This window comes from Solanum tuberosum, unplaced genomic scaffold (genome assembly GCF_000226075.1).
Source record: "Solanum tuberosum cultivar DM 1-3 516 R44 unplaced genomic scaffold, SolTub_3.0 scf00381, whole genome shotgun sequence".
In the NCBI taxonomy this organism is placed as follows: Eukaryota; Viridiplantae; Streptophyta; class Magnoliopsida; order Solanales; family Solanaceae; genus Solanum; species Solanum tuberosum.
The window spans coordinates 230,782-258,537 of record NW_006239304.1 but is presented as its reverse complement, the minus strand read 5'-3'; the positions used below and the strand labels follow the sequence as shown (position 1 = coordinate 258,537).

The following is a 27,756-nucleotide window of genomic DNA, read 5'->3' as shown; positions in this document are numbered from 1 at the left end:
AGAGCTTTGGACTCTTCAACTAATCCGGAGTTGCTTGAATTGTGCGACATTGTTGGGTTGTTATATCTTGGAGGGGACAAGTCAAGAGTGATACTGCTGGATCAGTGTAGATTATATTGCAGTGAACTTGAATCTCCTAAAAAAGAGCCAGATATCCGCCCCTCGGTATGAATATATTTTTCTATTCATTTTTGTTATTTTATTTGAAACTGTAATTTATTAAATTTGTGGTATATTATACCAATAATTTTAAACAGAGTTCATATTTTTGTTACAGTTTGAAAAAGTGCAGATATCAAGATGGAAGATCTCAACATCATTCTGCTCAACTCACTTCAAGATCCTATTTTGAGCTAGATAGAAAGACTATTTTCAATAGAAAAATAGTCCATATTAGTATAGAGAAAGAAATAACGGAAATGAAGAATTCATGGCAAAATACTATGGAAATTAGATAATTACCTTCAACATTACACTGCATACACTCTAGTACAATAAACCAGTTAAGCACCCTAAGATTTAAACCAACAATACTAGTCCCAGTAATAACATTTTGTGGAACTTTACAACCACTTGGTGTCAAAGGTTATTCATATCGCCTTCCATAAATAGGTGGATGCGTATCTATTGATGATAACCTATGAGAGATGAAGTACATTGTTGGCCTTGATTTTGGAGTTTCAAGCAAACAAGAGCTTGCTAGCTTGATGATAAAAAGCAAAACCTCTTTTACTCTCTCTTCAGGATATGGAAGGCGTTCATCTAGCAAATCGCTAAACTGCAGTACGTTATCTCTAGTCGATGAATTTGCTAGCACAGTAATGTATTCCCCAAGATGCTTTCCTTTTGATTATCTCCAATGCTAATACTCCAAAACTATAGACATCACACATTTGTGTAACCTTCATTGTATATGCAAGCTCTGAAGCAACACAATTTACGAAAAAGTATTACTCCCTAAGTTCAATTTGTATGTCTTAGTTTGACTTGCCACAAAATTTAAGAAGTAAAAGAAGACTTTTAAATCTTGTGATTGTAAACTAAAGATATGTATTGCAACCAAATGTTCTTTAATCTCACGGTCTTAAACATGCTATATGACATGTTGAAACTCAAGAGTTGCATTAGGAAAGAGACAACTTTTTTTAAACATACTAAAAATGAAAGTAAGACAAACAAATTGAACTAAAGAGGTAACAATTCAAATGTGTAAATGAAATAAAAACAGAATGGAGTCTTTGGCTATAGTTCATAAAGTTTGAAAAAAAAGAGGAAATGTAAAGTTAGACCTAACCTGGTGCAACATAGCCATATGTTCCTGCCAACGCAGTGCAATTGGATGAGTCTGGCTTGAGAATCTTAGCAATGCCAAAATCAGAGACACGAGCTTCATACTTGGAATCAAGCAAAACATTACTGCTTGATATGTCTCTATGGACAATCGGTGGGGAGCAATCATGGTGCATGTAAGATAAAGCAAAAGCAACTCCTTTGATAATATTCACCCTCTTTAGCCAATCCAATTTTCTGGACTCAACTTCGTTGCTCAATATACTAGACAAACTTCCCCTCTCTGCATACTCGTAAACCAAGAACGAGTGTTGTGCATTCGAACAATAGCCGTAGAGGTTCACAATGTTCCGGTGCTTAATCCCTATCAATGCCCTTATTTCATTCATGAAGCTATTGTGATATGAATTCTCAAATGAAGAATGAAGTCTCTTTATAGCTATATTCCCTAATGATGGAAGATTTGCCTTGTAAACGCTTCCATGCCCTCCTTTCCCGATGCAAAATGTTGCATCAAACTCCTCTGTGGCGTTTATGATATCCCTATACAATGCCTTTCCTTCTAACATTGATATCGAAAGCAAACCATCATCTCCTCTATCAACGTCTCTAAGTACTCTCTTTCTTTTAACACGCATAAGGAGAATGCTAACGAAAGCACATAGTAACAGTGCTCCCAATACAGGAAGTAGAGTGATGAGAATGAGTTTACGTCCCTTTGCCATTGATTGCTTCTTCATCATAGAAGAGGGCATTTTGCATTGCACAAATCCTGTTACATTGCCGCAAAGACCTTTATTACCTTCCAATGAGGCATTTGTAAAAGCTTTATTATTTGGTATTGGACCTTCCAACTCATTGTATGACAATACAACATCCTGCAGACCAGTCAAACTTTCAAATTCTTCAGGAATGCGGCCAGAGAGGCTATTGTGGGAAAGATTCAAGTTTGCCAAGTCCAGCAAACTGGCTAACTGAGGGGGTATTTCTCCATCAAGAAGATTATGACTCAAATCAAGTGCAGTAAGATGAACTATCCTCCCTATCTCCTTTGGAATTTTTTGGCTAAACTTGTTGTTGCTTAGGTTCAAGAGAAACATGTTCATGTAATCTCCTATAAATGTTGGGATCGACCCGTTCAATCTATTGTTTGATAGATCAAGGGACAGTAATTTTGTGAGTGACCCAAGTTCCCTAGGTATATTTCCAGAAATGTGGTTGTTTTGCAAAAAAAGATTAACAAGAGAGGTCAATTTTCCAAATTCCATAGGTATCTGCCCAACCAAATGATTGGATGAAAGATCAAGTCCTTGAAGCCCTTTGATGTTTCCAATCTCTGGTGGTATGCTACCACTAATGTTATTTCTAGCCACCTGCAGATTAGTTAAATTCATACATTTCCCCCAGTTGCTGCTGAGTTCACCATGGAAATCATTGTCGCTCAAATCGATGAACTGAAGCTCCGTGTAGATACCAAAAGCTTCAGATAAATTCCCAGTGAAGCTGTTGTTATCAAAGCGAACCCTTTTAAAACTCGAGCACTTGCTGAAGCTTCTTGGTATTGGCCCTGAAAGTTTGTTACTGCTCACTGTAAAATTCTCAAGTTTACCACCTTGGCAAAGCTTCTCTGGCAAATGACCTGAAAATTCATTTTTACTCATTATCATCACTACCAAGTTATCCAAATATGCAAGCTCTTTAGGGATGGAACCAGAAAGTTTGTTGGCACGTATATTCAGAATATGCAAGTTTCTCAAATTGCCAAATGAAGCAGGAATAGAACCAGTAAGTTGATTATCGTACAAAGCAAGTCTAGTGAGGTTTTGCAAATTCCCCAACTCCCCTGGAATGGAACCATGTAAATGATTGTTAACGATGCGGAGGGTCTCAAGCTTTGTTAGTGAGCCGATTTGTGGTGGGATTGTGCCTGAAAACTGATTAGACCCCAAGTCAAGATAGACAAGATTAGTGAGCTTTCCTATTGCAGCAGGGATGATGCCAGAGAGCTGGTTGATACTAAGATCAACATATTCAAGATAAGAGAGAGATGAAAATGGAAAATCACGGAGTGTACCAATGACACCAGCATTATTAATATTCAACATGTTTACCCGACCGTTAAAACATTTAACTCCATACCAGCCCCTGCATGCATCAGGATTTGCTTCTCCATGGCTGGAAGAATTCTTGACACTTATTGTCCAAGAAACAAATAAGGAAGTATTCTGGTTTTCGATAGTTGCTTTCCATTTGAGGAGACCTATTGCTTCCTCAGTGGAAGCAGCAAAAGAAACTCTAAATAAAAAAAAGAGCAATATTCTATGAACCATCATCATTCAGTACGTTGCTTGTTTTGGATACTGTTGAACTTATAGCGAGCTATGTAGTGAATTATTGGAAGACTTTAATTTGGAGTCAACTTGTCATTTTTCCTTTACATATTTATAATCACTAACAAAGTCCCGTCAAATCACAAAAACTGTACACACAGAATGTAGCAGACACCTCAAAAGGTTGCACCAACTTTTAGATTTGAAGAATATTATCCATGGAAGTGAATATCAACTTGTGGCCAAGGTTAAAGCTGTGGAGATGTTTTCTAGAATTATTCAAAAAGTCATTCCGTTAATGGACACGCCTGTCAACACGTTTTATCAATTTCACGGGCCATGTTTTGTTCAGATGGTCCAAGAAGAAAAAGCCACAGACACATTTACAACGCACATCTGCCGGAAGCGTTTTTACTAGTGCGCCTTAATCCTAATGCAGTCCTTGTCTGATTTCACTATGAAGCAATTGACTCTGTCCCTAGCTAGTTGATCCTGAGCTTGGCCTCAACCTTTAAGTTGAGTGAATTTTGTCTTCCAGATTTAAGTGTCTTAGTTTAATTACATAGAAAATTACGAAAAATAAAGAGGTTTTTTCTTTTGATCTTGTGATTTTGTAGCTAGTGATGAAGTCTGAATTTTAACTGTGGATTTTTTAAATATGAAAAAGTAAAGTGAATACATTAGGATTTAACATCTTATTATATATACATTTAAAAATAATTTTAACTACGTATAATTTTTTGTCAAACGAATCTCATCGGCCTTACCTGACCCGTCCTTATACGCAGTCCTTTAAATCTTATCGACATTACATAATAAATAATATAATTATAATAAAAGAGATGTTAGTTGTAAGGGTAAAAGTGAGTCAAAAAATGAGTTGAAGGGTATTTATGAATGAGGACATTTTAAAACCTTTTCAGATGTAACCTAAGAGTATTTGCTCTGCTATTAGGAGCACAGTTTTTGCTCTGCTAAGAAATGGCCGACGGCGAAGCACTCTGTGAAGCAGCTCGGAATGGTGAAATCAGCAGTATTAAATCTCTGATTGATTCCGGCGCCGATGTCACCTACTTTGACAAAGACGGACTTACTCCGCTGATGCACGCCGCCAAGGACGGCCATGCCGAGGTCGTAAAGGCTCTCCTTGATGCTGGTGCCCCATGGAATGCCCTGTCCCCTTCTAATGTCTCCGCCGGCGACTTCGCCATGGACGCCGGTCATCAAGAGGCCTTTGACGTTCTTCTCAATACCGGTGCTTACTTTTAATCTTCGCATCCTCTTTCTTATGAGTTAGCTATTGACTATTGAATACATTATACGCTTCATTTTAATTTTTTGTTATATATTTCTTCAAATTGTTGATGCCTGACGTTATATAACAAAACTGAAATCCATACGATCTATCCAAATACTACACCCAATACAATATAAATATATAATGCGATCATTTTGAAACTCTATGTAACAACCATCCAAACAGAGTGTAGTTCTATTAAGACTTGTGTTTGGTTTGAGGTATAAGGAAATATATTCCTAGCGTAACTGCTGTATTGCTAATGCAAAGTCTAGTTTTCTGATATACAACTGCGAATTAATAATATAACTCTGTGTTGCTAATACAATGTCTGACTTTCTATATGAAACTCCACATAAGTAATAACAGCATAACTTTTGAGAAAAATTATGTATTACGGAGCTAGGATTTTTAATAAGGGGTTCAAAATCTGAAAAAGTAAACATACGAACTAATCTAAGGGGGTTCGACATCTACTGTATAAAAAAAATAATTTTAACCATGGATAAATAGTAATATTTTCGCCGAAGGGGGTTCGGATGAACCCCTGACATACTGCTGGCTCCGCCCCTGATTCCAGATAGGATGTGAAATAATAACATGTGCATCTGAAGAAGTAGCTGGATAAGATGACTAGCATCGCAAACATACTCTTAATGTAAGAGGACTTGTTTTGGCATCAGATTTCCTGCATAAATCCCTGTGTTGTCATTCAATGCATGATACTTCATGTACTAATACGGAACGAAACAACCTGTTAGTCTATCTTATTTAGCTGTATAATTCATCTCGTTTTAAGCATAGGGAAAATATGTACTCTCTTCATGCCATTTTATATGATGATGTTTGACTCATCACATAATTTAAGATATTACTTGACGTCTATATTTCATTAGTGCTAGCGGAAGAATATAGTTAAGTAATGGTTGAAAAAATTGTTTGATGAAGAATGTTATCAGCGGAATGGTGTTAAACATATTGGAACATCATAAATGGAAAAGTGTGATATAACTTGGGACAGAAGGACTGATTCGTATATCATGCAGAAAATAACAATTAAAAGTAAATTGTTATTTTTCATTAATTTTTTAATTATGTTATTGTAATTATTGTTTGTCTTGTTCCCCAATATGCCTGAGAGTCATCATTATATTAAAATTTGAAATTTTGCAGAGTAAAAAACTAGTATCAGAAAAGGTAACTGAAGCCGTTAATCTTCTTTATACAGTGTGCAGTTCAACTAAAAGTTTGAGGTTGTTTAGCTTAATATTACTGATCAAACAAGTTTATTATTCAATATATAGCAATCCAGGCAGAATTAATCCTTGGAACAATTGCAAGGAAGGACAATGCCAAGGGGAACTCAGATGGGGACTATTTAGATGATAGAGTTACTTTTAGTGAAGATAAAATTATGGACTCTGATAGTAAGGCTATTATGATGGCTTGGGAGAAGCCATTGATGGAAGCTCATGCGAAAGCTGTCTGCTCAAATGGTGGTCACATACTGAACATTGGATTTGGGATGGGCCTTGTAGATACCGCCATACAACAATATGCACCTTCATCACACACTATTATTGAAGCTCATCCAGAGGTCTATGATCGTATGATGCGTGCAGGTTGGGGTGAGAAGGAGAATGTGAAAATCATATTTGGTCGGTGGCAAGATGTCATTTCTAAACTTGAAACCTATGATGGTAAACTTCCACTTCTTCCCTTTCTAAACTTGAAACCTATGATGGTAAACTTCTTCCATTTATGCTGGTAATACACTTCTGATTTTTGGTGTCTTGTTAGTGCATTGCTTGTTTTAATCATGAGATTCTTCCCTATACATTTTCACTTCTGGTAAGTTTACAAATCACTCTCTCTCATCATGCCTATGAACTGTGAAGGCAATATGAGAATACACTACTTCAAGGTTTCATTGCATTTAGTTTAGCGATGAAAACTTGAAAACCTTTCAGGAAAACATATCAGTTTCAAGTAGAAGTTCCTCTTTTTCTCCCTTCAGTTTACTGCTCAATATCCCAAGTCGATAGTTGGTGCATGATGCTTGTTGTCATCAATATTATGATCTTACATTATTCTGAAGTTTGTACTGGTGGTTGTTAATACATTTTCTTCAAAAAATGTATGCACGTTGCATGATTTTTTGTTTTATTGTATGTGTACAGGCACTGCTGTAATATAAAATTCATTTCTCTCTAAAAAATTGTGTAGGAGGTGTTTTTAATCTTCACGAGGGAGCAATGTTCTTTTGAGCTACTAGCTATTGATTTCATATGCTGATTCTTGCTGTTCCAATGACATAAATGCCTCACAAAACAACATACAATGCTTTTTATTACTCCGCTTGCTAGCAAAAGCAATAACACAAATAATAAGAGGCATGAGTGTCAAGTTGGCCTACTTCTATAACTTGATGAAGCAAAAAGTTTTACATATCCAACGTTGTAATAATTGAACATGTCAGTTAATTATTTAAGCTCAGTTCTCTTTTGTTAGATTAAAGTTTAGATTCTATCTGTTGTCTTCTTTTTTCATCTTTGTGATTTTCTCTTAATGTGTATCTACTCTGTTCTGCAGGCATATTTTTTGATACTTATGGGGAGTATTATGAAGATATGCGAGAATTTCATCAACATCTTCCTAGATTATTGAAGCCAGGTGGTATTTATTCATTTTTTAATGGTCTATGTGGAGGTAACCCCTTCTTTCATATCGTATACGGTCAGCTAGTCTCTCTAGAACTTGAGAGCTTGGGATATTCTACACAGCTGATACCATTACCAGTGAAGGATTGTTTAGGTGAATCTGTGTGGGAGGGTGTTAAACAGAAGTACTGGCAGTTAGATACGTATTACCTTCCTGTTTGTCAGTCTATGAGCGAATCAGAATGATATTATTGGAGCACTGATTATGTAGCATCAGATGAAAAATCCTCTTAGGATCGTCTTCTTTTCTTGTTGTGTATTCATTTTGTAACGAGTTTGGTAGTATTTTCACTATCTTCGATTTTGAGATATTATTATGTTGGCATGCTGCTTATATTTTTTTAGGAATTGGGATGATTTGTGTGGATCAATGCATAGATGCTATTACAACACCAACATACCCAGTGTAGTCCCATAAATGCATAAATGCTATTGCCAAGAAAAAAATCCAGAGAAAAGAGAGGGAGTGTAGGTGTTTTGACATTTGACGTTTTTATTTACTATTTTTGAAGCTAACTACTCTCTGCAATTATTAAGTACATGAAATTTTTTACTTTACAAATCCATTAAAAACCTCTGTCCTTCCTAGAACTCAAATTGCTCCTTCCACCCACCACAATAAAAAGGGTGGGGCCAGGGGTTCTGAACCCTCTATAGTTTGAACAAAATCATTCTGTTAATGTATAAGCACATGCAAAGTCGAAATTACATAATAGGACCGTGGAGCTAGAATATTTCATGCTCGAAATAACAGGTTGCAAAACGCCTGAGAGCATCCACTTGAAGCTCTGAATGCCTAATAGCAGCAACAACTCAAAAGCTGATTTTGAGAAAATTAGGGAGAGTAGGAACACTAAGCATGATTGACGTGAAAATTCCTTCTCTGGAAACCTGGAGTAACTGCATCGAGGTTTATATCTTCTCTCAAAGCCATGCTGAATAATTCATCTTTCGTTGTTACACCATGCTTAAACCTCCTTACTTCTTAGGTATAAATTAGAATATATTAAATCTCCTTTGCTGTTAATTATGGAATGATGTTATCATTATCTCTAATTAGCTTCATACAAGATAATTTATTCGCCTTTGATATTCATTGGAAGATAAAACCTAGTTTACCCTCTTACTGATTAAAAGAACTTATTTTACCATCTTGATTATGTTTGTCGCACATCAACAACATACCCTGTGTAATCCCATGAATGTGTCATCAGTTCAAGGGATATTCAATTGCAAGTTGAGACATAATCAAGCTGACCCAGAAACCACCATTATAAAAAAGATATAGTCAATGACTGAGACAAGAAATAAAGCCAAATCATATCCACCTGTATTGTGTGGTTCAGTACATAATTATATCTGGCAAATACAGCACCAGCCTTTTGCTGGGCAAATCAACCAACATTTCCTTGCCTAGAATTGCCTAGGCTTCTTAATTATAGGTCAGGGATTGTTCAGTTGGTGAAATATTAGAGGAGTAACTACTGCACACTAGTAATTATTTAAAAAGGACTATTAGCACTTGTACATTTGTGGTGAATGACTTAGAACTAGCAGAATCATGTCCAGCTGAAAGCAATTGGGCTAGCAACAACGTGTTGTCCATCTGACCACTCCAGTCGAGCGAAGCTAGTTGTGCCTGATGGCTTGGAACTAGCAGTGAAGGTCACAGTGTAGGTTTTCTTTTCGTTCTTTCGGCTGAAAGTAAGTGTTTGTGGCTCAACCAGAATCTTCACTTCCTGTGTTTCAGAAGAGACTGAGGCCTTGTATGTAGCTGGGTTTCCCACATTTGTTAGAGTCCTTGTGTATCTGGTCACGGTGGGTGTACTACTATCTGCATGTTCACCCCAGGCCGTTTCCATAGGAATGGAAAAAGATGGGTAATTAAGATCAGCAACTCTATACTCCTTATTTTTGTCACAGGAGATGTCTCTCTTTGCAATGACCTTGATCATACTCGGGCTGTAGTCCAAGGCACATAGGAAGTTTATATAGTCATCAACTGTTAGATCATACACTAAACCAGGATTGACAGCTGCTGTTGGATTCACATGTCCAGCACCATAATCAAATGGTGTAGATGACATTCCTGTTGCTACATCCTCAATTGTTTTTCCATTTTTGTATGTGCTGTAACTTGTAGTCATCAGTGCTGACCTTATAGCTGCTGGACTCCATTCTGGATGGGCAGCTTTGAGTAGTGCTGCTAGCCCACTTACATGGGGACATGACATGGAAGTTCCAGAGATGATGTTGAAGCCTACATTCCTGGTGTCTTCTTGCAAGCCAGTTGGTCCAACTTTCCCTGTCCAACCAGCAAGAATGTTGACACCTGGTGCTATCAAATCAGGTTTGAGTATATCTGGTGTGATTGGGTTTGGCCCTCTGGAACTAAAAGCTGCAACAACTGGCGATGGTTGAACACCCAACTTGGTACCTCCAAATGCAATTGTGGCAGTTGGATTACTGTTAGAAGCTATGTACTGCTTGATCAAGTTGCCAGCAGTTTGACCAACTGCAGCTGTAGGTATGAGGTGTGCATCAGCAACCAACTCATCTCCATAAGTGTCTGTGTTTGCCAGAATCATCCCTATTCCACCAGCATCCTTCACAACCAAACCCTTTTGTGCCCTTGCATTCATCCCTCGGTCACATACGACAATTTTCCCAGCAACTTTTTCCGGAATTAGACTACCACTTGTGCATAAATTTCCATTTGATGATTGGCTGACATTTCCAGCATACACCAGTGGCATCACAGAACTAAGCAATGCCTTTCCACTGTAAAGTGATACTCCATTGAGTTTTTCCCCATTTCCAATGCCAATGTATGCTGGAAATTCACGGTCCATGGTTCCTGCACCTACAGTAGTTATCCATGGTGCAACGTTGGATAGGGTCCCAGAGCTTGGACCGCCATTCCCCGCTGAGCATGAAACAAAGATTCCTTGAGAAGCTGCAGAAAATGCTCCAATTGCAACTATGTCCCTATGATAATCAGAAATTGTGCCACCAAGGGACAGTGAGAGCACATTTACACCATCTATGACAGCCTGGTCCATCCCTGCAAGTATGTCGCTGCTAAAACATCCTCCGGTCCAACATACCTTGTATGCAGCCACTCTTGCGTGTGAAGCCATCCCACGTGCTGTACCAGTGGCATAACCCAAGAGGCTAGCTCCGGTTACAACTGAGCCAGCTGCTGTAGTTGCAGTGTGTGTGCCATGGCCTTCATCGTCCCTTGGTGACTTGGATTCGATGGTCTCATCGATTGCCCCAAAAGCTGCTTCATAACCTTGTGAGAAAAACCTCGCACCAATGAGTTTCCGATTACAGCTTGATGCGTCGAAGTTCTTGCCAGTTTGACACTTGCCCTTCCAGCTTGCAGGGACTGGACCTAGTCCAGTGTCATCAAAACTTTTCGATTCAGGCCAAACACCTGTGTCCAGCACACCAATAATGACCTCACTCCTTGCTTCAGTCTGAGGAAAGAATGATCTACTTTCGTGCCCTTCAAGTCCCAGAAACGTAGGGGATCGAGTGGTGTGAAGCTCGTATATCACTTCCTCGTGGACCGAGAGAATTCCTGGTTGCTGTTCAAGTGCTTTGGCTTCATCAGCTGTTAGCTGTGTTGAATAGCCATGGATGACACTGTTGTAGGTGTAAAGCACATTGGCACTCTTGGATACTGACTTCAACGATGAGTCATACCACTGAGTATGATCATCAAAATCAGCAGGCATGTTGAACTTGTCCATGTGAATTATGTAAGTCTTCTTTTGGTTCTGGCTTGCATCAACAAACACATGAAACAACACTAGCACTAGTGTAGAAAGAAACACGATCCCGAGTCTTTCCATTTTTCTGTGAGTTAATATCAGTGAACCAGAAGGTGAAAGTTAGTTCTCTACTGAAAAGAAAGAGCTTTTTTTTTTCTCCTTTAGTGGAGATGGGCTGGAGTTTTGAGTGATAGGCTCTAACTGACTATGATATTTAATGCTGAAAGGTGATAATGGTTCATTGAGGGGCACACATTGGGGGCTTATTTATAGAGTAGCCAAGGAGTGTTTTATTTTAGTATATAATTGATTAATTCCTTGGGTTCAAAATTTCTATGTTTTAGGACCCACTTGGTTGACATAATTGAATCTTGTGAAAAAGATTCAACTGTTTAAATCTCAATCAAATGATGCAGCTTTTAGGAGAATCTTTTTTCTATCAATTTAACAATATTGTTTTGTACTGTATGTCTGATGCATAGTCATCAAGTGGAAGGTAAGATTGTACGCGCTGTCTATCCACTCGTGTGTGTAGTAGCTATTTACCTTTGTACTAGAATACAGAATATTGGCCTTCCCTCTGTTGCGTATTAAATTATTATTGAAAGGTTATCTAGAACAGAGGGAAAACCAAGTGCATGAAAGTCTCAGAATTGAAAGGCGTAGTTTTAAAGTACCCTACATGATTTCTTCCTATATCTGGTATCTTATGGTGATAGATATCCTGTGGAATTAGTCGAGGTGTGCACAAACTGATTTGGAGAAAAAAACAGTACTTGTACTAAGATATTGACATCTCTATACTGTTTCTTTGTTTGATGGGAAATGATGTGCACTTGGGATAATTAGGATAAGAATCCTGTGTACTACATTTTTTTAAAGCTGGTGACCTAGCAATGCAGAAATTAAGGGTCGTCTTTTCTGTTTTAACAGTTTATTTGGTATGGAAATTTTAAGTGAATTTTTCTATTCGTCAAGTGTGAAACTATTTAACATGTCCCCCAAACTTTACGAGGAGAATCGCGTTTTCAGGAACATGCGGTGGAATTATAACGATGTAAAGAAGATTAGCATGACTTGTGAGAACAAGTTTTATTGAGAGAAGATCAGACATACATAACCATGAGCAAGTATGATGCTTGTAAATTGATAATCAGACATTTGACGCTTGGTAGCTGTATTTAAGTCTCGATTAATTGTGGTGAATGACCAAAGTAGTTTTTGTTGGTTCTGGGAATATAATTATTTGTGAGTACGTTTGGTACCTGTATTTAAGTCTCGATTAATTTTGTGATGAACGACCAAAGTAGTTTTTGTTGGTTCTGGGAATATAACTATTTGTGAGTGGGTTATTTGCACAATAAAGGAGATTAGAGATAATCCAAAAAAGGTCTAGTAATACGCCGCATATCTATGATCTTTACACATCATTTTCCATACGAATGCATCTTTTATAATTTATTTGAAACATAGGAACGGAAAGTATGAAATTCTTACTATAGATGAATTTAATGGATACCTTGCATTATTTGAATCTCTGATTGGATGAAACAAAAGCTTTTATTTCCCACTGAAAAATTAGCAAAAAGTATTTTTCTGATCGAATGAGAATGTCTGAAAAAGCAAAAAAAGCAAAAAAAACAAAACAAACAAACAAAAAAAAAACAGATGCTTTTCTCAACAACTATCTAGAATAGTTTTACAAGTGTGATTTATTGACGGGATGTATATAGACTTTATCCTTATTTTGTTGGGTGGTCAGTCATTTTCGATAGACCCTCGAGTCAAGAAAATATCTTTTTTAAAACAATTTGAAAGATATGCAAAGTGAAACACTATGATGAAAACATTGAACAAAGAAAAGTACTGACAACAAAAATAGTAAGGATAATCAAAATAATTGAAACAACAATACTAATAGAATCAAGTGCATTCGCGCTATGAGAAAATGCGAAGAGGTTTTAGAGGAGAGATAGCAAATGTTGCAGGTGGAGTAGTAAGTGCTATCGTTCATTGAGCACTCGATCGCCGGAAAGACTAAAATAAATCAACAAAAAGTAGTCCAAGTCATCTTTAAGATTTCTTATTCCAAGAAAGTATATAGTTGTAAAATGAATTTTTTTTGGCAGTTTTAATATATTGGCAAAGTCATCAATAACCATTTTGACCATCTCACTTGGTGACGAATATCTTTTTGTTCTTTTAGAGTCTGTTTGGAAAGCCACCAGGTAATTGGAATTGGTGTAATTACTAGGATAGTAATTACCAGCCTAGTAATTACACAGTCTAGTAATTACACTGACATGTTTGATTAAGTTAACCCAAACTGAGTCTTCTGGACATGCAATTCCAACACCATAGCTTATAACTTGTTCACAGGGATAAAATAGAGACCTATTCCAATTCGTGAGATGAGGCAACGTGTCTTCAGCTGAAGATTAATATATTTAATAGATTCTATAGTGTTTGAAGCGATTAAGCACAAATCTATCACCCTCCGCGCACCCCAAGGTGAGGTGAGGCATAGACATAGACCTGTTTAAGAAAAAATCCAGTGTTGTCATTTAACAGAGTAGACGAATAATCAGTCGTATTTCATATTCTACTTGTAAGGCAAGACACAGATGCTGCTAAATAATGCTCCAGAGGTAGATCCAAAGCACTTCATCCAGTCCTAGTTCTCTTTGATGATTACATTTCATTAAAAAAAAAAAAAAAAACCCGAAACTATAACACAAGTAATAAATTCAAAACAAAAAATTTAACATAATACTCTTATAACAAATTTCAACATAGCAATAAATATGATTTATTTTTATTTCTTCATAATAAAGAAAACGTAAGTCTATAACCTTACTTAACAATAAATTCTATTTTAATTTAAAAATTAGAATACTAATAAAATTATGCTAATGAGAAAATAAGCATGACATAAAGAAATAGATAATACGAGAAAATTACATAGAATCACGTAAAGTAAGGTTGAGAACAAGAATAAAATGAAATATAATAATAAAAAATAAAAAATAGACTTTTACAAATTTTTAGAATAATAAAAATAAAAAAAAAGAAATTAAAATAATAGAAGTAAAAAAATTAAAACAAAAAAAATAAAAATAGAAATTAAAAAAAATGAAAAAGTAATCAAGTGGTAATTACACCAGCAATTCACAACTTCTGCCTGTGAATTGTAGAGTGTAATTACCTCCTGCCAATTACACTAATTACATGTTGACCAAGTAATTACCTGTCCTTTCAAACAGGACAAGACAATGTAATTACACCAATTACATCAAATCTAATTACCAGAGTATCCTTCCAAACAGGCCCTTAATTAATCTTGGTCACTTCAAGTTGATCCTAAGACTTTTTTTTATCTCGAACCAAGCTCCCTAGCACAATAATAATACTACCAGTAAAGAAACAAATAGATGCTTCAGACTAAAACTCTGTTTTACCACTAAAAAGGAGTAGATGTTGAACTAACTAGTAACTGTCTATCCTAATCCTCAACTTCTTTGCTCTCCTACTAATAATTGCCTATCGCATTCTCCCTATTTTAATTGTGATTTTTATAAAAGAAAGAAGAGAAGAAATTTTGGTATTGTCGCCCACAAAGTATCACCTCAAAAGAGAAAGGAAAAGATAGATAATATATGTGATAATGCGTATTAACAAATTCTATATTAATTTAAGGAAAAAGACATAAATATTGGCCTCTTTTGTTTGTGTTTTCACATTAAAATATGAGATTGGATGGTTCAAGTTGAGATTTTTGTCTAGTGGCTATATAGACAAAGTAATTGTTTTTAGTACTATAAGCCCATGATCAATTGCCTTTTATGCTTCTAATGCTAAACAACATAATTACCCATAATAATTATTATTATTATCATCAGTATCCAGCAACATTTATGCCCAAAGATATTATTTTCTTTTTACCTCTCAAATCAATATCATTTCATACACCATTAAATTTGTTTAACTTATTAAAAAAAATATTACTTAATTTTGACAAATTTAAGATCTAAATTTAAGTTTCATTCAAACTTCAAACTTGAAGTGTAGAGTTAAAGTGTTAAACTTTGACATAACCTAATTTCAAATCAATAATTTTGTCCAAAGTTGAATTTGGGACAACTACTTTATAAATTCCAATCATTCCTTAAAAAGACATCTTGAAAACGGCTCCTTGTGAATTTCACCCCTTTTACTCAGATTCAGTCTTTTTTCTATTCACCCGATTTACCATGAGACGACTATGTTTGGACCCCATTACATGGATGCCTACAAGGCAACAACATACATTAAATTTTGCGCAATCAAGCAGTATGACTTTTTATCACCATTCGACTAGTATATGAATTTAATCTAGAGTGATGGAGATTTTTTTAAGGCATTGATTACTTTAAAAAATATATACATCTTTCCTTTTAATTATTTTCATGTAATGTTGACCTATTGTATACTTAATACTTTGTATGTTTATTATTATATCCGTCCACTTTTATTTGTCATGTTGCACTTTTCGAAAGTTAATTTAACTAATTTTCAAAGTTAAATTAGATTAACTTAATTCGATATTTTAAACAAAAAAATTAGATATTCAAAAACTATACAAAAAGTACTATAAATTGCTATTTCTTGCATATCAATATGATGAAAAAATATCGTAAAATATTAGTCAAAGTTTTTATAGTTTGACTCTAAAATAGGAAACCATGACAATTAAAAGTGTACCGAGGACTGAGGAGTATCAGATAACACCTAATTACAAAAACAAAAGTACTTAAAATTAGAAAAAGAAAAAAACGTTTGACCTACTTTAAAAGCAAATTCAGCGTCTATTTAATTTTTGGATAAAATTATTAATAATTCACTTTGCTTTAATGGAAAAACCACTAATAATCGAAATAATTTAGGTGCTGAAAAAAGCAGTAAGAGTTTTTTTAGCTAATTTCTATAATTATTGGTTCATGGAATATGCTTCGATCACCATAGTATTAATTCGGCGCACAAAATTGACTCTAAATTCCATGATATTTTTAGTGAAAATGATATTTTCTTATTTAATTTATGTAATATTTTTTAATCCGTTATAAGTTGTTATATTTTTATAATAAAAAATAATTTATGTATTTTTTTTTATTTTTAATAAATAATTTATAATTACATAAATGCTTAGATTTATTTGAAACTATAAGTTTAATTTGTTTAAAAATATTTTATGTCAAATCAAATGATATCACATGAATTAAAACGTATCGAGTATTATTATTATAATATTTTTGAAAGTGATTTGACAAGAAAACCACTTATTTATAGTCTGTATCTTATGGAAATTAGCTGGAATGGCCCCTACAAGTCTACCACTAATAATTGTGGTGTTGCGGAAAAAATAAATATTTCTTTTTATTACGGTGTTTTTATGAAGATGATTAATGGGCCATTAATTTAATTAGCTAAGATGATTGATTGGTGATTGACCAAACAACTAACGGGGATTTTGTATAATATTTATTACAAAAGTATAATCATATGAAATAATTGTTGTAGATTTAATTTTATGCAAGTACATTCATGAGGTTTCCCGTGTAAATCACCATATTGTATTATTAGTTGTATACTTGTTTTAGAGCAATTCTACCAACTTGGTGCACTAAACCCTTAGGTTAGTGTTGGGGGCTATAATGATGAAAGACAAAGTCAAGGTTTAAAATTTATGAATTCAAAATTTTAGTTATTTTAAATTACTCCTAATAATTTATACAAGACAGAATATTAGAAGTCTAAAATTGTTTAGGTTGAGCAGGTCTAAGAAAGACGGTAAAGTTTAAAGGGTTTAGATTGAGCATGACTAAGACAAAATATTCGGAGTGCAAAGTTTAGTGATGTAACTTATGTGACAGATGTGGATGTAAGGATTAATACACAAGTCATATTTGTTTCAAGTATCTGGGGTCAACAATCCAATAAAATAGGTAGATTCAGCGGAAATAAAATGAAAAATCGCATCTCATGTTTTATTGTTAAGTACAAAAGTTGAACCGAAACATCCGATTAACATCCCGATTATCGTATCTAAGATTATGTTTTTCTGTAGAAATTTAAAGGTAAGCTTCAGTAAATATGTTTTTTTATTTCTAAATTTTGAAGATAGCCGACTATTTTATAATTAGCTTATTTTTGTACTCCATAAATAATCAAAATACTAAATGACAGCATTAATGAGATTGATAACAATTGGTGAACTGCTAAGTACAGCCTCAATCCTCTGGATTATTATTGGCCCTACATATATCATTTTCATGTTATAATAATCACTCTTAATTTCAACCTTAATAGTGACAGCTGCCAAACAAAACCTTGATAGATGGTTGATTAGTCCTCATGAGCTAACAGTCGAAGATCTTTCGAAAAGAGTCTATATACTTACTTGAAGTAGGAGTAAGGTTTGCGTATATTCACTTTTTCCAATCATCAGACTTAACTTGTGAAATTACACTGAATATGTTGTTATTGTGAGCTAACAGTCTTTAATGGATCTTCTAAAATATGTTTTAGAAAAAGATTGACCATAAAATTTGGAATTTGAATTTTAGTTCCAAGTGCATGTATCTTTTAAGAGTTCTAAAATTAACACTTTTTCTCGTTTATCGAGCTTTTAACAAACGAAGATATGTAATAATATCTCGATTAAGGACAGAGGAGATGTGGGAGAATGATAAAAGCCAATTATCTACTTAATCAACTAAATAAACAAAGATAAACTCCCTCTCATCACCATCATCACGATTTAGATATTAAACTTTTTCGTATTTAATGAGTGTTATGAAAGTGTGTGACTATATTATTTAAAAGTTTAAGTTGTTAGAGAGAGTCTACTTTTATTTACTTAATTATATTTGCAACAATCTCCTCATGATAAGGTCCGAGTACACCCCATCCTCCGCAAACTCCATTTGTGGGATGATACAGGATATGTCGTTATTTTAGGAAAAAAAGAGAAGTGGCAGGGTTAAAAATCAGTATTATTCACCAAACAAGCCCACCTTAGTCTTGGACCTCTTCTTGGTGACACCAGAAGCAACCATACACTTTGTAGCAGTTGACAAGCTAAAGTTACCAGTTTGTTTCAAAAGAACTTTTATGTTTTCGACTTCTAAATGTAACACTTCCATGTCTACTGAGGTGATGCAACTGATATGGAGTAGGCACCTCAGAAGACAGTGAGGTGTTCAATGGCAAGTAGATATGACAACATTGATTTATGGCCTAGCTTATTGAGCCAACTTGTTTGAATCCCAAAGTGAACATAAGAGGTGGATTCAAGATTTTAAGTTGACAAGTTTGTTCTGCTATTGTGTCTATACCCACACTCCTTAGTAATATTTGATATGATGTTAACATGAATATTTACTTTTTGAAATTCTTGTAAATGTAAAAGCTTGAACTAAAAACTGTTGAAGGCTACATTTGTTACTGACAGAGATTCATGTTTCCCCCACTTTTCGTCCACACGAAATTTGCAGTCTTGATCTGCATCATGCAATTTTCAATTATCATGAATCATGCATATTGGCCTGACTACCTATACCCTTCCATCATACTCAACAGGCACAGATGTATCATACTTTTCTGCATATTTATATCTTAGTGAAGAGAACATCCACCAAGAAAAGCCAGCAGCATCTACTTTATTTTCTATCCTAACAACTATTGCACATTTTTCTCTATGTTTTGTTAGTTCTCCAAAAAGGCTTTTCTTGATATCTAGTCCTCTTAGTCATAATCAAATTGTTGAGCAACATAAGAGAAGTGATATGGGAGAGCACAAAGTCTTTGTATGGAGTCTAAGTTTCCTGGTTTTGTTGTGTTTTGGGCTTTATGGACGTGTAACAGTTGAAGCAATCCGAGAAGGGAAGTTTTCAACTTCTCAGGCTAAGGCTGCCAATGTAGCACTAACCAATGGTTATGGAAAAGAGTTTGGAGGTGGAGGCATAGGAGGAAGTGGTGGTTTAGGCTATGGCTCAGGTGGTGGAAATGGTAACTATGGGATGGGTGGAGGATCTGGCAGTGGCCAGGGTGGTCAATATGGTGGAGGTAGTGGCGGTGGCTTTGGTGGAGGATCTGGTAGTGGCCAGGGTGGTCAATATGGTGGAGGTGGCTTTGGTGGAGGATCTGGCAGTGGCCAGGGTGGTCAATATGGTGGAGGTAGTGGCGGTGGCTTTGGTGGAGGATCTGGTAGTGGCCAGGGTGGTCAATATGGTGGAGGTGGCTTTGGTGGAGGATCTGGCAGTGGCCAGGGTGGTCAATATGGTGGAGGAAATGGTAGTGGCGGTGGCTTTGGTGGAGGATTTGGTAATGGTGGTGGCATTGGTGGAGGAAATGGTGGCGGATATCCAGGTTATGCTGGTGACAGAGTGCAGTCTAAGTTTCCACAAGTGTCTGCAGGGAGGAAGAACTAATAAGGCACAATACTGGTGTTAACTACATTATAGATATCTCATGTAAAATAAGGACAAGGTTTACTACTAAAGCTAGTTTACCTTACACTATTGTAAGCAGTAAAGTAGGTCCAGAACCAAAAAGGATATAATAATAATAATAACCAAAGAGATTATTATTCACTTCATATAATAAAAAGTCACTGAAACAAGAGATCATTGTGTATCTAAATATAGTGTCATTTTTATTTAGCGGAAATAACTATATACATATGCAGAGTAGATGCATAATAATCTGATAAGGGAACATTAGGGAGAACCAAGTTGTGTTATGAGCTGCAAGGACCTCAAATTCTTGAAGCAGAACTTGCAGTATGCCTGCTGGTGAGTTCTTCTCATTCTTATTCCTGAAAGAAACATATGAAAATCGCTATAAACCAAGCTTTATCTGTGCTGCAATTACCTATCGATTTCTTCAAACATAACATCAATATAAGAATTACAAAAGAACTATAAACATATTCCATATCTGACCTCTAAAAGGGAAACTTTAAAAGCATTCAGATATCTACTAAATGAACAATCATAAAAGCCAAGTAGAAATTAGCTCACATATAAGTAACATTCAATTTGAAGTTGTGAAAAGAACAGGTCATTGGAGTAAAGTTAAAAGTGCATCAGAGGCCCCAAGACACTTCTCAATCAAATTTCTGAGTCACCCTTAAACTTTGAGAATGTTCGCATCTTAATGTTGTCCACTCATTAGCCAAGACATCTATCACTTCTATTAACCACACCCTCTCGTTCATTGCCTTCATATTAAACTTGAACAATCTGGGAAGATCCTATATCTTCTACTTTGGCTCAAGTTAGATCCCTAGTCTTTATATGGCCATTATCTTGCAAAGCATATATGTAAATTGGCTTGCTGGACCAAAATTACCAAAAGAAGTTCTCATCCTTTATACCTACATAGTTTTTTAATAAACTTGTCTTTCGGATCATAGTGGATAGTAAATTGGCTTTTCTAGAATGAAGAACCAATTCTACTTTACACTGATTTCGATGGAGAATTGGTTCTTGAATACCAAAAATATTAAGGGCCCATTGCTAACTCTAAAGTTGGGTTTGACATTTGGAATGACTAACACTACTATTATCATTGTCAAAAACCTGCATAAAATTGATAAAGTGGTATAAAAGAAGAATGTCGCAGAAGTTTTCTTCCAGAGTAAACGAAAGAGATTTTGAGATCATATACTCAAGTATCCTACTTCATGAACCAAGATACAGAAGCAACAGCAGGATCTTATGTTTACTCTCGGGTGCTTGTATGAGTTGTTTATCAATTATCATCAATTCAACAGATATAAATGGATGCATTTGTAATCTGACAGTACAGATAAATAGTTTACATCACTGGTTCCTATATTTACCAAGAATTTAAAAGATGAAGCCATTATACAATAAAAGGAGTCAACTATAAAATTTAATGTTCAAACAACTCCACTTATAAGGCGAATGGAAAATTAAGCAACTCTTTTAAATGGTCTACTGTAAACTAACTATAACTCGGCAAAGAGATGCAAATTGTGAGAATAGTCGTATTGTTCCAAGAAGCCAACTACACTGATGTGACTGATCCTGATGAGTTTAGCAGAACAGAGTCTCAAGTAGTGAGTATGTTCTTGATTGATATTCTTTGAGATGCAATTAAAGCCCAGATATTACATACAGTATTTCTAATAATAAAAAAAAAAGGTCCTCATAATCAAAAGGACAAATCTCAAAAAATTGGACTAGGATTCACCTAAAAGGATGTCTGAGTGATGACCGGAAAATTGATGTCTGCTAGACATTTGAAAAAACAAGATCACCTAAGAAACAAAACCTAACAAGGCAATTTAACCTTTAAGAACTCAAAGGGAAATGCAGAAAGAACAAGAAGATACCTCAAAGAATCTGGTATTAACAACAGCAAATGTTTTTATTAACTAGATCATTATGTTCTTATCCTGGAAGTGAACAGTTGCATCTTTGAACTTGCAATTATCCAAGAAAACTTCAGTCATGTGGAGTGATTTTTCTTTTTTTGGCAAACAAGAGAATTAATAAAAAGTTCAATGTGACATTTAATATTTTCACCAGATTTGAAGTTAAAATTCAACCAACAGCAGGTTTGAGGGCCAAGTTTCAACTACATGGAACATAGATCCTTTGGATTCTCCAAACAAGTGAACATCACTACAGAATTAAATTGAGTTAGAAAATCGTATGAATCACCTTTTCACCTTCATCTCCTTCTGCAGCACGGTTCATTTCATGTGTCCTGTAGATACATGCAAAAGCTAGTGAGAAAGGCAGATGAGCAAAAATAATCAAGAGTCGAATGAAACGATACAGTAGGAACTTTCAGGGGACATAGTGAGGAAAGTGAAATAGAAGTACCTTTCATCTTTGCCTGTATCATTAGAAGAATCTGAAATGGGATCTGGATCTCCATGCATTTTAGTTTCTGAAGACCCTACTTCACAATCATCCTGCACGGTAAACCATAAGGAGTGACAATTCAAGAAAATCTATGAGTAATCCATCCAAAAAAAGGGAAATAGTTACAACCTTACTATGATGTGTCCATTCGGGAACATGGTCCGACAAAAGCTTAATATACTGCTCCATAGCCACTTCCTGATTCATGCTTCCCATTTTCTGCCACGCATTCCTTGCACAATGGAATTATTGTCCTCCATCACTTACAGATAGCAGCTTTCATTCCTGTTGTATAACTAGCAATCAAACTACACCCGAAAGTAGTTTGAAGGTCTGTCCTTTACTGCTTATTGTATTTACTCTAGGTATTTTATTCTAACATTCTTATGACATAAATGTACTAAATATCATGCTTAGTTTCCTGCCTCCGTCCTCTCAATTTCACTACGAAATTCAGGCTATAGAAATCTATTCTAGTTTCTGGTCAAACTATTCTCTGGTAAAACCAGGATATGGTAGATTTGATGAAAAAAAGTAAAGAATAAATGCTACTCCTACTATGCGAGGGGAAAGCTACTATAGGTCAGATCATCCAACATTGTCAAGGAATCCAATTGTGAATGATTAGACTCAAAGTCAATAAAACTATATGTGAGATGGTGATTGATCTCCCCATTTTCAGCAGCATTCCTTCTATTTTCTTAAGTATATAGGCATGGTATATATTGATCGTTTCCTCTCCTACAAAAGGTTCTACTAATCCAATAATCACAAATATCCAACTAACTAGATAAACGCAAGCATACGCTACAGAATTTACTTTTTTGGTTCAAACAAATCAAAGAACATTTGAAAAAATTAATGCAATTGAAATAGAGTATAAACAATATGCTAAAGCTCATATTTTTTTGGAGTAAGAGGTTATACCATTTGGCACGGGCGTAGACTTTCAATGCCATTGGTTGAGGTTCATGACAAGGTCCTTCCATTGCAATTTTCTGGAGTCCATACAATTGCATCATCAATTCACTCCCCAAATTCTCCATACTGCTATTCTTTCCATTTCCCCCATCCACAAAGTTTACAGCTTTTACAAATTCCTCCTCCAATTCACTCCTCTCAATTCCCTCCCAATCATCATCACTATCTTCATCCATCACCATCTTATCCGTCTTCTCATCATCCCCTTTACTCAACCCTCCTCCTACCTCAACCACCTCATTTTCACCTACTTTGACTTCATCAACAACCACAGCATTCGCGGTATCTTTCTCCTTCACAACAAGCAACTCATCAATCTTCTTAACCTCATCCTTTTCCTCCATCAACCCAATTTTTCCACACATATCTGCATCATCATGACCATCAGTCATCTCCCTTTCACCACCACAATGCTCAGTCAAATCAAGATTTTCATAAACCTTTTCGCCCGTAAAGTCCTCACCTTTCTTTAAAACACCCTCAATTTTCTTAACTTCATCCTTTTCCTCCACCAACCCAGTTTTTCCACACACATCTGCATCATCATGACCATCACTCACCTCCCTTTCACCACCACATTGCTCAATCAACTCAAGACTCTCACAAACCTTCTCTCCCTTAAAGTCATCACCTTTCTTCAAAACACCCTCAATTTCCACCTCCCTTTCACCACCACAATGCTCAACCAAATCAAGATTCCCAAAACCCTTCTCTCCCTTAAAGTCTTCACCTTTCCTCAAAACACCCTCAATATTTTTCTCAACAAACCCTTCAACCCCATCTTTATTGGGTATTTCTCTTTCTACACGATCAACATTTCCAACAACTCCTTCTTCAACAAATTTGACTCTTTTCTTACTTTTCCTTCTCCTAACAACCAACCCTTTTGTAATCTTGACTTCCTCCACAACAATTTTCTCTTTATCAACCCTTCCATCTTTTGACACTGCAGCAGAAACAAATTTAACAATTATACAAGAAAATATAAGTGTTACCATAGCAGTAACAAAGAATTCTTGAAAAAGATTCATTTTTTAACTTTCCCAGATGATCTTCTTGCCTCTTGGGATACAGTTAAGATGAAGATCAAAAGATTGCTGAGATAATTATTAATAACAATAATAAGAAGAAGAGTTCAACTATGAAATGGATTTGAAAAGGATAAGAATGTTAGAAAAATGAAGGAAAGAATTAATGATGTGGAATTTTACTATGCTTAGGACATTTCCATGCTATAACATCGGTGGAATTTTATCAATCATAAAGGGATATTTGCTGCTTAGAGTAAAGTATATTCGGTTTTCCTCTTCCATCCGATAAATATATGGGGGTTGTTTGTCTTGCGGATAAAGATATCTCGGGATTATAGTTTTGAGATTATAATTATGGAAAAAATATATCTCATATCTTTCCTCGATCTCATATTAAGTGAATTTGTGAGAAAATGTATATTTATTAAGAAAAACATAATTTGAACTATATATTTTTATTATTGTTCTTTGTGAAATCATAAATATAACTATGTGGGTAATGTAATTTATTTCCTAAAAAATATAAAATTTCATTAAAGGAAAGGACAAATATAGAAAAATATTCAAACATTCCTCTTGAACTTTAAATAATCTTACTATTTTAAACAATAAAAAAAGCCTCAAAAATTTACTTAATATGTAATAGAAAGAGACGGAATAAAATAATATCCTTAAGGATATTCACGACTAAGGTTGAAATTAAATCAATATTATGTTTGTTTGAAGTTTTAAATTTATACATAATATGATAATATTAAAAAAGAAGAGTTGGAAGAGAAAATTAATAAAAAAAAATATTTTTTAATGTTTTAATTATCTCGCATACCATATACTCAATTATAATTGCTATCTCATAGTATGACTCTGCAGGCTGCAATTATAATTATGGGAATAATTTATCCTACGTCTTTCGATGGATAAAGTAATACCAAATTTAAAGTTAAATCTCTCTTTGAAATTAATTACGTATACTTTTAAGTAAATCGTATATAAATTTAATTTTAATATATCTCATCTTATTTCGCCATCTATATAACGAATTACTTTTTTGTTTTTTTTTATTAATGGGGTCCCATTCAATTGTTTTAAGGGGGTCCCAAAAACATGAGCATCTTTATTTGGTGTTTGATTTAATGTCAATACGTAAAAAGTGTATATATGGGCCATCTTAACACGTTTCTTCATGTGTTTTCGTCTACCTATCTTATCCTCTTCTCCCATTTTCTGATGTGTCATCTTCAAATCGAGTTTTTTAGATTTATTTGTATGTTTTTTATAAGTAAGAAAATATTTTTCTTGTTTTATTGGTGAATGAAAAACAATATTTATTAAGAATTGACATATAAATTTACATATGCTATTATCTTGAAACGTGTTAATCAAATCTAAAAAGATCTGAATATTGTAATTCAACTATGAAAGATTGTCAAGTAAACTGGCCTTCAAATCTAATTACAATTAGATAATATATTTTGCATAGAGATTATATAATAATAAAAATATTTGATCTTAAAAAGGCTTGAATGCTCCAATTCAACTATGAAAAATCACCAAGTGAACTGGCCTTCAAATCTAATTACAAGATAACATATTTTGTATACAGATTAAAGTCATTTGTTAAGAAAAATCTTATTGTCTATAAATAATTAAAGTCATTTTCTTCGTATGATGAAACTTCTCTTTTTGGAAAATCTTTTCTAGTAGTCAAACATAAGATGTGAATTTTTCCCCAATATATCAAATTAGCCTGTTTCTTTTTATTTATTTTTAAAAAAAAATTGATGCTAAATAATTATATTTTTGTCTAGTTCAAATTTTAGAGTAGATATAGACAAAATACTAGGTGTTTTTTTTTTCTTTCTAAATTTTAGTGGATAGAAATATCAGATATCTATATTTTTGAAAAATAGCAAATACTACATGAAATTAATTGAAGTTCGCACGAATACCATGACTATAAAAAGTAGTATATAATAATTCTAGTATTTGTTAATTTGTACCTTTGTAAGTTAAACAATGTTTTCTTTGGGATGGAGTAATACTTTACCAAAATTAAGATTTTCTCTTTCGTGTCAGTTCTACTTATTATTGCCAAGTTACCTTCTTCTTTTTTTAAAAAAAAAAAAAACTTAAGCTGTTCTTTGCGTATAAAATGTTGTTCGTGAGAATTTTTTTTCAATTTTCTTAATTATTATTATTATTTTAATATTATTATATATTCTTGCTGCCAAATAGTTGGAATATTACAAGTAATTGATTGAGGAGGATAAAATAGGCTCTAGAGCAAGTTATTCCATCATATAATTAATTATAAATAATGGTTAATAAAAGTTAAATACTACTCCTATTTTAAGGTTTAACCAATGGAATTAAATATTGATTAAATTGGTAATTTTATAAGGCTAAAACTTGAACAATTTTAACAAGAAAAGCAAAGGACAGCATTCCTACCAAACAATTGTTTCGTACATAATTATAATATATCATAAAAGGATGTGGTGTAGAGAATGTGACTTTTTTTTTAATCAGAGATTTCGAATTTGAGCTCTGAATATAAAAAATATCTTGATAGGGAGCGTTGTCCTCCGAATAAAGCCCTATATAGTGTAAATTCAAAATACTTCCAAGTATCAAATATCGAATTGGAAATCAAAAAACAAAATTATATTACTTCATTGTCGTCCTTTATTATGTCATGATTTTTATTCGTTTCTTGGTTTTTGTTTCCTTGTAGATTTGGACACAATTATAAGAAGAGTAACTAAAATATGTATTGTATATTTACTTTTAAACATCTCAAGTTATGAATCATGATTAGATAATATGTTATATTAGGAAAAGGTTTAAAAAGGAATCATGATTTGGTATCTTTATATCAAAAGATGAGTAGAACGGTATTTTTAGACCCAAAGATGAATGAAGGGTATTTTGAAACATTTTCCTATAGTTTAAAGGTATTTTTACCCTTTTCCGTTATATAAATAAGGAAGAATAAACTCTAAAGTACTATATCACAAGTTCAATCACTACTAGAAATGGGTTAATAGTTTTTGTGGTTCATTAACTATTAATAGATTCTTATTTTAAATTTTGTGATTTCTAATTAAGCATATTCAATTTTTAATTATTTGAAATGTGCTTGTTTTTTTTATCCACTTGCTTATAAATAATGGTAGACTTCCTGAACTATTATTCGTTTCACCATTTAATTACATATGTATTATATTAAGCTTGTATTAATTATTACTTCATATTTGTAGGCACTATGGTACTAAAAGCAATCAAAGATAACATATTTTCTCAATTAAGTGACCATTTAGTTAATTACGTATTAAATATGCTGAATCATATATCATAAAAGTTCAAATCAAAATCTTTTCATAACAGAGGG

General features: G+C 34.2%; 5 protein-coding genes across 6 annotated transcripts; 2 read left to right on the top strand and 3 right to left on the bottom strand.

The window, feature by feature from the left end:
* Positions 1 to 427: 427 nt before the first annotated feature.
* Positions 428 to 3,713, bottom strand: LOC102582151 (probable leucine-rich repeat receptor-like protein kinase At1g35710). Its single transcript, XM_006362022.2, has 2 exons — positions 1,295 to 3,713; positions 428 to 922 (listed from the first exon to the last, which is right to left on the bottom strand). The coding sequence occupies exons 1-2, from the start codon at positions 3,624 to 3,626 to the stop codon at positions 795 to 797; spliced, it is 2,460 nt and encodes an 819-aa protein (XP_006362084.2). The 5' UTR covers positions 3,627 to 3,713; the 3' UTR covers positions 428 to 794.
* An 816-nt stretch (positions 3,714 to 4,529) lies between these two features.
* On the top strand, positions 4,530 to 8,033 carry LOC102604578 (protein arginine N-methyltransferase 2). The gene is made up of 3 exons (XM_006362005.2): positions 4,530 to 4,875; positions 6,222 to 6,617; positions 7,510 to 8,033. Exons 1-3 carry the CDS (start codon positions 4,602 to 4,604, stop codon positions 7,821 to 7,823), a joined length of 984 nt encoding a protein of 327 aa, XP_006362067.1. The 5' UTR covers positions 4,530 to 4,601; the 3' UTR covers positions 7,824 to 8,033.
* An 879-nt stretch (positions 8,034 to 8,912) lies between these two features.
* On the bottom strand, positions 8,913 to 11,674 carry LOC102604251 (subtilisin-like protease SBT1.7). Its single transcript, XM_006362004.2, has one exon. The coding sequence runs from the start codon at positions 11,495 to 11,497 to the stop codon at positions 9,197 to 9,199; it is 2,301 nt and encodes a 766-aa protein (XP_006362066.1). The 5' UTR covers positions 11,498 to 11,674; the 3' UTR covers positions 8,913 to 9,196.
* A 7,264-nt stretch (positions 11,675 to 18,938) lies between these two features.
* LOC107057816 (glycine-rich cell wall structural protein 1.8-like) lies at positions 18,939 to 19,884 on the top strand. The gene is made up of 2 exons (XM_015302804.1): positions 18,939 to 19,579; positions 19,631 to 19,884. Exons 1-2 carry the CDS (start codon positions 18,988 to 18,990, stop codon positions 19,882 to 19,884), a joined length of 846 nt encoding a protein of 281 aa, XP_015158290.1. The 5' UTR covers positions 18,939 to 18,987.
* A 107-nt stretch (positions 19,885 to 19,991) lies between these two features.
* Positions 19,992 to 24,616, bottom strand: LOC102603913 (acyl-CoA-binding domain-containing protein 3). Of its 2 annotated transcripts, XM_006362003.2 has the most exons (5): positions 23,281 to 24,613; positions 22,483 to 22,585; positions 22,312 to 22,403; positions 22,147 to 22,192; positions 19,992 to 20,270 (listed from the first exon to the last, which is right to left on the bottom strand). In XM_006362003.2, the coding sequence occupies exons 1-5, from the start codon at positions 24,363 to 24,365 to the stop codon at positions 20,265 to 20,267; spliced, it is 1,332 nt and encodes a 443-aa protein (XP_006362065.1). In that variant the 5' UTR covers positions 24,366 to 24,613; the 3' UTR covers positions 19,992 to 20,264. The 2 variants fall into 2 exon arrangements, with proteins under 2 accessions (XP_006362065.1, XP_015158301.1); XM_015302815.1 differs by lacking the exons at positions 19,992 to 20,270; positions 22,147 to 22,192; positions 22,312 to 22,403 and having other exon boundaries at positions 22,495 to 22,638; positions 23,281 to 24,616.
* Positions 24,617 to 27,756: the final 3,140 nt, after the last annotated feature.

Excerpts from the sequence above, each read along its gene's own strand:
- LOC107057816 (XM_015302804.1), top strand. The coding sequence starts at position 18,988 with ATGCATATTGGCCTGACTACCTATACCCTTCCATCATACTCAACAGGC. Across the intron at positions 19,580-19,630 it reads GGGTGGTCAATATGGTGGAG|GTAGTGGCGGTGGCTTTGGT; the intron begins GTGGCTTTGGTG and ends AATATGGTGGAG.
- LOC102582151 (XM_006362022.2), bottom strand. The coding sequence starts at position 3,626 with ATGATGATGGTTCATAGAATATTGCTCTTTTTTTTATTTAGAGTTTCT. Across the intron at positions 923-1,294 it reads ATATGGCTATGTTGCACCAG|AGCTTGCATATACAATGAAG; the intron begins GTTAGGTCTAAC and ends GTGTTGCTTCAG.
- LOC102604578 (XM_006362005.2), top strand. The coding sequence starts at position 4,602 with ATGGCCGACGGCGAAGCACTCTGTGAAGCAGCTCGGAATGGTGAAATC. Across the intron at positions 4,876-6,221 it reads TGACGTTCTTCTCAATACCG|CAATCCAGGCAGAATTAATC; the intron begins GTGCTTACTTTT and ends TTCAATATATAG. Across the intron at positions 6,618-7,509 it reads TAAACTTGAAACCTATGATG|GCATATTTTTTGATACTTAT; the intron begins GTAAACTTCCAC and ends TCTGTTCTGCAG.
- LOC102603913 (XM_006362003.2), bottom strand. The coding sequence starts at position 24,365 with ATGAATCTTTTTCAAGAATTCTTTGTTACTGCTATGGTAACACTTATA. Across the intron at positions 22,586-23,280 it reads GTCTACGCCCGTGCCAAATG|GAATGCGTGGCAGAAAATGG; the intron begins GTATAACCTCTT and ends CCATTGTGCAAG. Across the intron at positions 22,404-22,482 it reads AATGGACACATCATAGTAAG|GATGATTGTGAAGTAGGGTC; the intron begins GTTGTAACTATT and ends TTTACCGTGCAG.
- LOC102604251 (XM_006362004.2), bottom strand. The coding sequence starts at position 11,497 with ATGGAAAGACTCGGGATCGTGTTTCTTTCTACACTAGTGCTAGTGTTG.